Source organism: Colletotrichum gloeosporioides (assembly GCF_011800055.1).
Source record: "Colletotrichum gloeosporioides strain Lc1 chromosome Unknown consensus_67, whole genome shotgun sequence".
Lineage (NCBI taxonomy): Eukaryota > Fungi > Ascomycota > Sordariomycetes > Glomerellales > Glomerellaceae > Colletotrichum > Colletotrichum gloeosporioides.
In genome coordinates this window covers 344,672-358,607 of record NW_025544712.1, presented here as the reverse complement: position 1 = coordinate 358,607, position 13,936 = coordinate 344,672, and the positions used below count along the sequence as shown (strand labels likewise).

Sequence of the window (13,936 nt, the reverse complement as noted above, 5' to 3'; positions counted from 1 at the left end):
AGAGTTTAGTTTCTTAGAGGGTTTATAAGATATAATAAACATCTTCTTTATATTTCTTAAGTATAAGTAAGAAAATAAGGATATTATCTAAATAGATAACTATATAGATATTAATATATTCGCATAGTACTATATTAATTATATTCTAGAATATTATAAATATATTAGTGAGACTAAAAGATATAATAAAGTACTTAAAATATCCTTTTTATATCTAGAAGGTAGTCTTCTATTCTTCGCCTTATTTTATTTAGATTAAGTTATAAGCCCCTTTAAAATTAAAGGCTATAAACTAGTTAGCTTTATATAGAAGTTATCTTATCTTATCTATAAGGGGTAGTAAATAATAATTTTTAATTATTATTTCGTTAAGTATATAGTAGTTAATATATAGCTATAGTTTTCTATTCTTCTTAGGTATAAATAGAATTAAGCTTCCTATTAATAACGTTAAAAGTCTAATATAACCTTTCTTAAGGTTTTCTTTAAAGTACTTATCTAAAGCTTCTATCTCTATTAGGTTAAGTCTATAGATCTTATTAAATTATAGTTCTTTCCCTTCTTTAAAGGGGATTTTATAATTAAAACTAGTATATTTAAGTAGTTTAGTTTCTAATTTAGCTATAAAGAGTTTCTTATAAACTTTATATTCTTTTAGAATAAATAGAAGTAGATTATTTTTTTATTTAAGATCTATTATTATTAATAGTTATAATATAGCTTCTTTTATTTTGAAGTAGTAGATATATTATCTTATAGTTCCTTATTATATTAGCTTATTTAAGGCCTACTTCTTATAGTACTACTTAGGGACTAAGTTATTATAGTCCTAATAGAGTTAGCTTTTACTTTAATTTATCTATAGGTTACTTATTTATAGCTAAAGTAGTCCTAGTACTATATTATATATTCCTAGATTAGTAATATTAAATTAGATTCTTTTTTTTTAATTTAAATAGCTTATCTTAAGGGGTATAGTTTTATTATAAATAATACCTCCTTTATATTTAAATTCTTCTCCTTTTACTATATATAACTAATATAGTTATTCTTTTCCTCCTTATAGTATTTTTAGCCTATTAATAGTTTAGGAGGTAATAAAGTTTACTTTAGCTTTACTATTAATTAGTATAAGTATTATCTATTAGTTAATAGTAACTTTAAGTTTTATATTACCTTAATATCCTTATAATATTTAGTAGATAAACCTTTTCCTTATTACTTATTATAGTTTTATATTAATAAGTAAGTTTAGTTTTTTAACTACTCTAGGTGTTTTAAGTAGGTAATTTACTTTCCTTCCTATTATACTTTTATAAAGCTATTTTTATAGTACCTAACTTAAAGAGGTTAAGGTTTATTCTTTATAATTCTTTAGGTATATACTTTTTCCCTATAGTAGATCTAATATTTATTATATTAATATTTATCCTATTTCATCTATTTTTTATAGAGGTATTCTATAGGAAATTATTAGCTAGGGGTAAATATAGTAATATTACTATTAAACTTTCTAAGTTCCTATTTAGTAAGGGTATATATAGTATAGATATTTTATAGGGGACTATTATTATATTACCTAGGTTAGAAATAGTAGTTATACTTATCTCTTATATAAACTTCATAATAGTTAAAGAAGTATTATACCTAAAAAAGGTATTAATAGTTAGGGTTAGTAATTCTGAGGTAGGGGTAATCTTTAGTTTTAAGTTATAAGGTATAATATATTCTTAGCTTTATATTTAGTATACTATAAAGTTTAATAAACTATTTATTATTATATAAGTTGATTTACTTATATATAATTTGCTTAGATATATTATCTTCTTTAAATTCCTCTTTAGAGCTAGTGTTATTTATATTAGGGGTTAGTTTATAGGTAATCTCTATCTAAGTATATTAGTATATAACATCGTAAGGTTTATCTAAGTTATAGGGGGAGCTTTCTCCTTCTCTAAAAGTCTAACTACTAGTTATAGTGAAGAGTTATTATTCTATTAAGAGGTTATACTAATACTTAAGTTCCTCCTCTAATTCTTCTTTAACTTATTCCTCTATTTCTTAGTTAATTTATTTAATTCTAGTAGGGTTTCTATAGGTGTATTTTTATTATTCTATATATATAAGTATAGCTCTAAGTTATCTCTCCTATATAAGGTTATAAGTTTCATCTTAGATCTATTCTAAGTATATAAGTTCAGCTAACTAGAGGTATATAAGTTTTTAGTTATTATTATCCTCTAGTTCCTAGTTATATATAGAGGTATTAATAGGTTTAAGGCGTTAAATCTATAATATCTTATTAAGTTATTCCTTAGGTTTTCTAGTGATTTTACTATTACTAGCGCGCATTATTACTAAGGTCTTAAGATAAGTGTTTAGAGTGGTTATATTATAACTAAACCGCCTAAAGTTACTATCCTTTAGGTAGTATCCTAATATTTCCTTATCTTTAAGGTGAATTTAGTAGTTATCATTATAGCATCTAGTCTAAGACTGGGATATATATAGAGCTTTTGTAATAGTATTAACTTATTTAGGTCGCTCAGCTACTAGCTTCTAGGGTAGCTTCTTAGGTTACCTATAGTTCTTAGCAATATAGCCTTACTTATTGCAGTTATAACACTTAAGGTTCTAAGGTTTCTTATCATTAGGTTTAGTTATTATACTAAGGTTTATAGGTCTACTATAGTAACTAAAGGCAGTACTTTAGCCTTATTATCCCTATTACTATAGTTTCTAAGTATACTTCTTAGAAATATTCACCTTCTTAGGGGTCTAAGGCTATTATCCCTTTCGTTTGAGGCGTCTCTCATAAAGTTGATTATTAATCTTAATAGCTATATTAATAAATATATAGAGTTCTTTAGGCTTATTATTACACGTGAGTTTATCCTTTATATCTTCTCAGAGTCCTTAATAGAACTTAGTAATTAAAGCTTTATCGCCCTATCTAAGTTTAGATATAATTTAATAGAATTCAGAAGTATATTTACTAGTAGAACCTCTCTAAGTTAGGTTTATAAGTTTCTGTTTAGTAATGCGTTCTTCATTAGGGTTACTAAAGGTGTTCTTAAGTTATTTCTTAAATTTATTATACTTTTTGAAAATAGCTTAGGTGTTTTTATCCTACTTATTATAGGTGTTCTCTAAGTAGTTACATATAGTAGGTTTAAACTAGGTAAGGGCATCTTTCTTGAGGAAAGAGGCTGCATAGTAAACCTTATCTACTTTAGTAGGGAAGGAGTTACTATAGTAGTATAAGTAGGTGCGAGTTCTAGTGAGAAACCCTTAGAGAAGCCTAGCAGTGCTATTAAATAGTTCTAGCTCTAGGTACTTAGCTTAGAGGGTAACTAGTATTCAACTAGCGTTCAGCTGATTATACAGCTAGACGTTTTCTTCCTAAAGTTAGTTAAGTATATTGAACAGTTATTAATTTATAGGCAGTAGATCAACTAGCTAAGTTAATACAGTTATAACAGGCTGAGCCGTTAGAGTACTAAGTATTATAGCCACACGTTAGTTATTATTAGTTAATATATTGTTTATACTATTAGTAGGTTTTAATAGTTAACTTACTAAATAGGAGCAATCAAAATATTATAGTTAGCTATCTAATAGTAAGGTCTGCTAATAGAAGTTAGGGATTAATATATTATAATAGTATACTAGGTTATAGTCTAGATTATAAGTTATAGGCTATAATAGATTAAGTCTTTAGAGGCTAAAGTAATTAGTCTTAGACTTAATAAGTAATTTATAGTAAAAGTAAGCTAAGAGTATCTATAAGGATAAATACTAAGTTAATTACTAAAGAGCTATAGAAGTCTAACTTTAAGTGAGGCTTAGGTTATACTATATATAAGTCTTAAATAGTTCCTTTATTTAGCTACTAATTCCTAACTAAGTACTAGTAAGCGCTTAGTGATTACTAGTAAGCGCTTAGTAGTCCTTACTAGTTATTTAGTGATCTATACTATCTACTTAGTCTTATCTTATTATTATATAACTTATACTATAGTTCTTCTATTTCTGAGTGAGTTCCTACTATTCCTATAATCCTATAGTATAAATATCCTATCCTAGCTACCTAACGCCTAAAGTGGGTTAACTAACTATTATCCTTACTTATAGGTTGTAACACTTCTTCTCTCATAAGCTCTATAGACCTAAGCTTAACTACTAAATCCATAATAAAGAGCTTATAGTAATTATTAAAGCCTTTAAAAAATAGAGACCTAAACTCTTAGGAATGATTTATAAGGTACTTATATACTTAGATCATAAGAACCTCTCACACTTTATAACCTTAAAAATGCTTAATAAATAATAAATCTAATAGTTAGAATTCTTATCTAAATTTAACTTCTAAATTATCTATTAGAAAGGATTAGAAAATAATAGAACTAATACTCTCAGTTAACAACTAAACTATAATATCTTAATACCTAAAAAAACCTAAGTAATTCTTAAATAATAAAATAACAGAAACCTAATACTAATAGCTAAACTCTTAATAATAGCTAGACGATCTAATACTAGCCTACTTAGTAAACTAAATAATAAAGCAATTATAGAATTTTATATACACCTTATATATAGCTACTAAGAAATCATAAAGACCTAGAAATAACTATAATAATAATATAGAGAAAAAGTTATAAGAGAATATATAGTAAAAGCAATTAAGAATTATGAGGTATACCTAAAAAGTAAACCTACTTAATATTAACCTTATAATATATTATAACCTTTACTTATACCTTAAACTGCTTAGTAATCTATATCCCTTAACTTTATTATTAAACTACTAAAGTTATAAGAACCCCTTATAGGAGTACATTTTAATAGTATTCTTATTATAGTAGACTAACTTATAAAGTATACCTACTTCATCCTATATAAAGAAGTAAGTAACGCTAAAGAATATATATATACCTTCCTTAAATATATTATTACTAACTACAGTATACCTAAGGAAATTATATTAAATAGAGATAAGATCTTTACCTCTAAGTTTTAGAAGTTAATTATAGTATAACTTAGTATTAAATAATTAATATCTACTATATTCTACTTATAAACTAATAGATAAATAGAACGAATTAACTAAATCCTTAAAACCTATTTCTACGCCTATATTAATTATAACTAAGATAATTAGGTTATACTTTTACCTATTACCTAGTTTACCTATAATAATATAATTAGAGAAAATACTAAGAAATCCCCTTTCTACCTTAACTATAACTTTAAACTAACTACTTATAAAGAATCTTAAATAAACCTAGTTATAGTTAAAGTTACTACCTTAGTATAATAAATTAAGGATATCTAAGATAATATATATAAAAAACTTAAATTTATCTAATAATAAATATTAAAATTTAGTAATAAATAAAAGATTAAGGGATTAACCTTAAAAGAGGGAAATAATACCTACCTTATATAGTAAAATATTAAAATAAAATAACTAAGTGATAAACTTAACTATAAAAAACTTAAACCTTTTAAAATTTTATAAGTTATCTCACTAGTTAACTATAAACTTAAACTCCTAGAAACTATAAAGTATTACCTAATATTCTATATTTCACTTCTTAAACTAGTATTATAAGGATTATAAATAAATAACTTTATTATTATAGAAGATAATAAACTAAAATATAAAATAGAAAAACTACTTAACTATTAGTATAGAGATAATAAATAGGAATACCTTATTAAATAGAAAAACTATAGATATAAAAATAATATATAAAAACTAGATAATAACCTATTTAAGTATTAAGATAAGATTAATAAGTATATTAGAATACTTAATTATATTAATCCTAGGAATAAACTTAGCCTACTTATAACTTTAAAAGAATTTAAGGAATATATAAAGTATACTAATAAAAGAGAAAGATAAATATAAAAAGAAATATAATAGAAATAAAGAGAAACTAAGAAATAAAGAGTATAACTCCTATTAGTATAAGTATAACTAAGAGGATACCTTAAACTAATATAATAAGAAAATATATCTATTTAACTAAGAATACTAAAATATAACTAAGACTCCCCTAATAAGAAATTTAGAGTACTAAGATTCTAATTAAGAATTAAATCTAAGTCTAATACTTTAAAGCTACTTATAGACTAAACTTCTAATATAGAAGACTTTATAGAAGGAACTTTAGATACCTTACCCTCCTCTATAACTACTAATATCTCTTTATAACCCTTCTTAAAAACTATTCTCTTTGCTTTATAAATATAATCTAACTTTATAAGTACCTTATTCACTTTAGCTTATACCTTTTATAATACCTCTATTCTCTTTTAAAATAACTCCTTAGTTTCCTCCTCTTTATTATCTAGATAATAAAACTTTACTATTAACTGCTCTACTATAACTAGTTAGCTAAAAAAGGGAAAAACTAGAATAAATATAGCCTTATACTAGTAAATTATATTATTAGAAGTATTATAAGAACGATAAATACTATTAATAGCGATATACTCCCTGTAAACTAATAACCTAAGTAGTATTTTACAGTAAAGCCCTTTTGAATAATAATAATAATAAAATATAACTTTAAAACTATTCTTAGTAATATTAAGAGAATAATAATAGTAATAAAGTGTAGAAATTATAGGATTTTTAATAATATAACCTAATATAATATTAGTATTATAAGTAAAATAGGAAGTATAATTAATAGATCCTTAACCTAAGACTAATAACCTATTTATATTAGGTTTTAAGGATAAGACCTTTAGAGAGAGGACCTAATATTATAACCTATTATATATAGATAATAGTTAACTAACTTATTTAGGTAATATATAGCTAGGATAGAATATTTATACTATAGGATTATAAAAATAATAAGGACTTACTTAGAAAAATAGAAGAACTATAGTATAAGTTATATAATAATAAGATAAGACTAAGTAGATAGTATAGATTACTAAGTACTTAATAAGGACTACTAAGCACTTATTAGTAATTACTAAGCGCTTACTAGTACTTAGTTAGGAATTAGTAAGCTAGATAAAGGAACTATTTAAAACTTATATATAGTATAACCTTAAGTCTAGCTTATAGTTAGATTTCTATAGCTCTTTAGTAATTAACTTAGTATTTATCTTTATAGATACTCTTAGCTTACTTTTACTATAAATTACTTATTAAGTCTAAGACTAATCACTTTAGTCTCTAAAGATCTGATCTATAACTAGCCTATAACCTATAACTTAGACTATAACCTCAGTATACTATTATAACGTGTTAATCCCTAGCTTCTATTAGTAGACCCTACTGTCAGATAGCTGACCGTAATAAGCTTACCCTCGATCTCAGTGCCCGTCTGTCCCTTTTCAAGCTTAGATAGGGTGTTTTCTGGGAATCCTTCAAGCTTATTAGGAGCTAAGTAGATTGCTATCTTAGCTTCAGCTAGATTTTTCGAGAACTGGGATGCAAGAGCGTTAATGCGACTGCGGGTCTCCTTAAAACGGTCACGTTGTTCTCCAGGTGGGATCAGCGCCCACCGTAAGGCAAGTAAACTTATCAAGTTTAATTAATTAATTAATTAAGTTTGAAGCTATTACTAGTTAATTAAGTTAAGTTTAAGCCTCAAACTTAATTAATTACCTTAACTCTTTTAATAGGAATTATAATATAAATTAAATAAATATTCTACTACTAAATATCCCTACCCTTCCCTACCCTTCTTTATATACCCTCTATTTCTAATAGAACCCCCCTTTAATAAAGTATAAATTACTTCTTTTTACTTATCTAACTTCTTCTTTTTTTCCCTCTAAGCTAATAATATAATAGTTCTAGTATAAGATTATTTATAATTTTCTCTAAGTATAGTAGTTAGCTAAACCCCTTAAGTAATTTAAAAGCTAGCCCTTAAGATTTTATAGAGATTTATATTAAAATTATTACTTTACTACTATTATCCTCTATTTCTATTATCTATTAGTATCCTTTAAATATAAAGGTATTACTAAGTCTACTCTCTCTTCTATTTTACTTATCCTATACTAAATATCTATTATACTAGTAATCTTCTATTTAACTTTAACCCCTCCTCTAAATACCTTTAGCTAACTTTTAAGGTATAGATCTATCTTATTATAACTTAAGTAAAATAAAAACCACCCTCTACTTAACTATCTTTTATTTAAAAACCTCTTTAAAGTTATAATAAATAATAAAGTATATATATAAAAATTAAAACTTTAGAGAAAAAGTATAAAAGAGAAAATAAGCTAAATAGAAAGCTATAGCTAGTTTTTTATTCACTACTAGCTAAATAAGTAACTAGAAGCTAATTACTAAACTTATTATTACTATAATCTTAAGAGTAAATAGATTATTCTTAATATTAAAATAACTTTATCTACTTTAAAATACCTCAAAAAGAACTATACTAGAGAGATTAAAGTATTATCTATTAGCTTAAAAAGTTCTAAAGGACCTAATAATATTCTATATAAGAGATAGTATTTAAATTTTACTAGTTTAATAAGAGATTATACTAAAAGTATCTAAAAAGCTACTATCTACTTTATTATAAATACTAACCTTCCCTTTAGTATCTATAAGAACTTTACTTTTTAGAGTATAATCTCTAATATTAATATAAAGCTATAAATATTACTATAGTTTACTACTTTAATAGTTTATATTCCTAAAGATATTTAGAAGTATTAAAAAGAGGTTATATAGTAAGAACTTCTATATACTAACTCTAAAATCTTTCTAGCCTTTAATCTATAGACTTCTCTAAGCTAGTATACTATTATAGGTATCACTATATACTTTATTATTAGAGAGAAAGGTCCCTAAGTATATTTAATTACTATAAGGAAGTAACTTAAAGCTTATAATAGTATTAACCTTATAAATACTCTTAAAGAGGTTATTTAAGACTAAAGTATTATAAACTAAATAAGAACTTTAATTTCTAATAATATAAACTTAAATAACACTTATATAATAAGTCTAATCCCTTAACTTAACCCCTCTATAAAGAAGAAATAAGATACCTAAGCTAAAAAGATTTATTACTTTAAATATATCCTTAACTTTATATTAAAAACCTTCTTATTTAGTAAAAACTCTAAGAACTTTAAAAGATAGTTAGATATATATATTCTTCTATAGTAAGATAAAGCTAACCTTAAATATTAGTAAAAAGCTAGTCTTATTAGTAAACTTCATAATATTATAAAATTTATAAAAGCTTTACTATAATATATATAGAGGTTTAAAAATCTATCTTATAAGATATTAGAAAGATCTAAGTAGTCTAGTAGTATTCTTCTCTCTTAGTAGATATTTAGAGAAGTTAAATTAATTTAAGATAATATTATAAAATAGAACTCTTTATACTTTATAATTAAGTATATAATTCGCCTTAAGGATAAAATAAATAGCTTCTATTCTTCTTAAAGTATTAAAGATCTTATACTAGTCTAAGATATCTTAACTTCTAATAATTAGCTATAGTTAATAGAGATTATAATAATTTTAAAGCTTATCTAGAAACTTATACTTTAAATATAAAATTTTAAATAAAATAGCTTATATAGTAAGCTTTAAGAGGTAATTACTATAATAAAGTATCTTCTAAATCACTTTAAGGGTTAGAAGACTTTCTATAATAATACTAATAGTAAGGATTTTTAAGATCTTAAATTAGAAGAGTTATAAACCTTCTTATAAGAAATATCTTAAAAATCTACTTAATTAGCAAATCAATAAGTCTTATTATATACTTAAAGATCATAAGTATCTTAAAAATAGTTTAATAAGAACCTTTTACTTACCTATACTTACTATAAGTATATTAATAATATCTCTAACCTAGAAGAGATAAGTAGTAGTAGCTAGTAATACTTAAGGACTTCTATTAATAATAAATAGAAGAAACTAAATAAATATTATACCCTAATAGAGGAGTTACCTCTATATACTACTATATTACTCCTCTATCCTAATTTTAATATAAAATACCTAGAAAAGAACTAGTAATCCCCTTACTAATAGGAATAGATATCTAATACTAAGTTAGCTCTAAAGAGATATTTTAATTAATAATATCCTTCTAAAGAATAAGAAGGTATAAGAAATATAAACTAATACCTAGAACCTTATAATCTAGATAACTTTAAGTAATAGGTTTAAGTAGAAGTTACTATATTTAAGGGAGAAGATAATAATAAGGAGCTAGATAAATTAGAGAAGTACTTAAACCTATAAAGGTAAATAAACTATAATCCTATTAATTAGTAGTTTACCTATAAAGAAGAATATCCTCACCTAAATAGACTAATATTAAGTATACTAGTAATACCTTTATAGTTATCTAACTATAAGAGGGTATTTAGTACTATATCTCTTACCTAGACTTTATAGAAGCTAGCGATAAAAGTAGAAAAGCTAGAAATACTATAATATATAAGGTAATAGTATAAGAGGGGTATAATTTCACTACTTAGTAGGTCTAAATAGCTTTACTTAGTAATTACTTGTAATTAATTAGCAATTAATCAAGTATAGTATTGCGATATGGCAATCAAGTTAAGTTTAAGCCTCAAACTTAATTAATTACCTTGGGGTGGGCGCTGGGTGGGATCCGCAGACCATTTTTAACAAATTCACTATGCTTTTTGTTCAAGAAATTGCGAGACTCCGGATCGAGAGATTGTTGGTTTGTAGTGGCATAGACGAAGTCGACCAGTTTGAAGACGTCCTCATTCATTGATGCCTCTAATTGATAGTCCCGGAGGATAGTCCGCGCTTGGGCCGCAGCATCGCGAACTTCTTTGTCGGGAGACACATCTCTGAGGAATACCAACAAGGTTGCTTCTGAAGACATAGCATTCTCGGCGTGAGCGAGGGGCAGCAGGGTGTTGGTAAATGTTGCGGAGGAGGGCGAGATAGTGTTGACGAGGTCCTTGTGGGCTTGCTTCGAAGTCTTAATTATTCTGTTGATAGATTCAAGGATGGAAATCGGTGTTGCGGTGAACAGCGGGGGCAGCTGATGCGGAGTGTGGGGCTTAGCAGAGGCCATGGTGAGACCTCATTCAAATTTGAGATGTCAATAACTGCGGTGGTGTAGATGATGTGAGCATGGTTTGGGGAGGATGATCTTGGCGATCTTATAATACTCCACCATCTAACTCTTAGGCAACATCAATTCTCCTCATTCCAGGCAGACGATTTCACGTAGCAGCCGGGTTTCCGAACGGTGCAAGATAGGAAGGTGCGTTATGCATGCCCTGTAAAATGTTGCTAGTTCCAACCAACATCGGTGGGAACTCCATCGATCGTGACATTTAACACAACGGCTGGAGCCGTTGGTTAGGCTTCCGAAAGCACCGACTTCGCACTAAACCCTGTCCACGGCTGCATTTCCAGGCTTCCCCGACACGAGCTAGTAGACCCTGCATACAGAGCCCGCAGGCAGCACTCATCCGCCATAACAGCCCCACGCCGCAATGTGAACTTCCCCTGCGTATGCAGAAAAGATGCCACCATATCCGGCCAAAGGGGTTCTATTGGTCTCCGGCGTTTGGGGCGGAACGAAGCAGCGGGGTTGATGTCATCTTGGACCCGGCGCGATTAGGCAACACGTTTTGTATTTTCTAGAAGCATTAAGTATTTCGATGGGAGCCTGCCCACCTGATAGTGGTTTATATTGTACAAAGGGAATTTTAGGCTCCCGCAATGTGCCCACTAGCTGTTTGCACTCGCCAGCGCACGAATCGCGGCCGTTTCCCGTCACAATCCATCAAACGCCCACTCCTGTATCCCAGTCAAATCCCAACCCGTGACAAAGCAAAACATTGCGGCGGACAGATTATGTCTTGGTGTCGACCTTCTGATCCACCAAGACGCCCCGTCCTTGCGACAATTCAATCGCAGGTTCCGAAGATAAACTCTCAAAGTCGCTCAACCCTGTCAAGTTTCGCCTCAGGGTCTTCGCACTCAAATGCTTGGTCGTTCTATCGATGGCGAGAATTACAAGGAAAATCAAGGCAACGGTAGGGAGTGTCGCCGCACTCTTGAGGTACTTGAAGATGAACTCTTCTGATGCCGCTCCAGCTGCGAGTCCGACGGCGAGTACTGCGGCAAGTCCTCGGCTCGCCACAGCCGCCTTGTCGAAGATGTTGAGAGGACGATCCTTGTGTCTAGTGATGAGGATGAAGATAGCAAAGAAGACGACCACAAACAGGAACGATGCCCAGTAGTAGACGTACACCGTCGTAAACGCTGGCTGAGCAATCTCGCCGGGATCGCTCTCCCCACTTGAGCTCAGCCCGTTGTAGGACTCGAACAGCGTTCCGATCACCTTTTGGGTGAGCGCTTTGTAAGGCGGGGGTAGGAACAAGTCATCGCCATTGGTCGTGTTTGCGGCCGAGCATACCCCAGTCATGTTGCCGATGTTGTAGATCTCCTGGTAAACAAAGGGAATCATATCGCGAACTTCGAGGCTGTTCGGCATAGTCAGGCTCTGAAATGAGGTGATTGTTGCATTGGTCAGTGCAACTCCATCCTCGTTGAGGTTGACGCAGTGTTTGCGCAAGTCGTTGAAGAAATTGCCAAACTGGCTTAGAACCTGCCATGCAAGCGCAATCTGCTGAGAGCCTTCAACGACACCGATCATGCCGAGATGGAATGGGAAGTGGAGCACGGCCCAGATCTGCTGACGTACGGTTCCGAACTTGCATTCGGGAGGGTTGTCGAAGTAAAGCATCCAACAGAACATCTTCATGCATGTTAGGTTCAGTTATCCTAGGGGATGGGGCTTTCTTACCAGGATGAAGACGATGCAGCCGACAACAAGGCAAGCGTCTAGTCTAAGGCCGGTGTCACCCATCAGGTTTCCGACGGTCTTGGTAGCTCCAATAGCACCTTCACCGATAATGACGAGGGTAAATAAGCCCATTCTCTCCGTAAGATGCGTATGCTTGAAGCCCATGTTCCTCCATATTGAAGAGATGCCGAGAGTAATGGCTGCCTCGATAGCTAGAATGATGTACCAGACGTAGTAAATACCTAAGCCATTACCGGACTCCGGAGAAAACGCGGGGGTCATGGAGTAGAGGGCTCCACCGGAGAAGATGAAGAGAGTGATGGTCAAAGAGAGGGGCCATGTTAGGCTTTTGGTCTTCTTGCGGACGAAGTGCAATGCGACAGAGTACTGGGCAACCAGCAGCAGCCTCGTAGCAAAGAGAATGTTGCAGAGGAGTTGGAAGCTCTATATGATCATCAGAAATACGGTCGTTCCCTGAAGTCAGTACGACTTACCGCATTGTTATGTTCCTTCGTACCGGGACTAAATGATGACCCAACCAAAGCGAACCCGACGAACAGCAAGAACTGAATAATCTTGCACATCCGCTCGTAGCCGGAGTCAATTGAGAACCTGACATCGTGTAGCGTGATTTGGAACCACGTAAACCAGATGATACTGAAGAAGCCGAGATAAGCCGCGAGACTGGTCAGGTTGGTGATGCTATGCGTCTGCGTAAACGTCTCGAGGTTCGCCACGAAGAAGAGATCGGAAAATAGCTCGATGGTGTTGGCATTGTGTCTGACAAAGAGCTTTACCTCGCCGGTGTCCTCATCGGAAGAGATCACGGGGGTCTCGATCCAAGTGAGGGGCGTAATCTTCTCTTCCTGGAGGTAGTCTAGGCCCCTGGACGGCGGTTAGGCAGCTGCATGCAGGAGGATTCCATCGAGATGGGTGCATGTGCAAAAATGAGTGGCATGATGGGGAATTACGCGAGGCGCTACTCTTTACTCACCAGCTGACTTCCGAGCTATCAGAATCGACCCGGCGCACCTGGCTGCTCGGGAGCTTCGCCATGATTGCGCGGCGATGGTGGACGTCGAGAACGCCACAAAGTCCGTTTGTCAAAA

General features: G+C 30.5%; 1 protein-coding gene across 1 annotated transcript; it reads right to left on the bottom strand.

The window, feature by feature from the left end:
* Positions 1-11,870: 11,870 nt before the first annotated feature.
* Positions 11,871-13,883, bottom strand: GCG54_00005497 (uncharacterized protein; the record flags this gene model as incomplete). The annotated part of the gene is made up of 4 exons (XM_045405519.1): positions 11,871-12,779; positions 12,828-13,271; positions 13,322-13,712; positions 13,822-13,883. 4 exons carry the CDS (start codon positions 13,881-13,883, stop codon positions 11,871-11,873), a joined length of 1,806 nt encoding a protein of 601 aa, XP_045260500.1.
* Between the last annotated feature and the right edge of the window lie 53 nt (positions 13,884-13,936).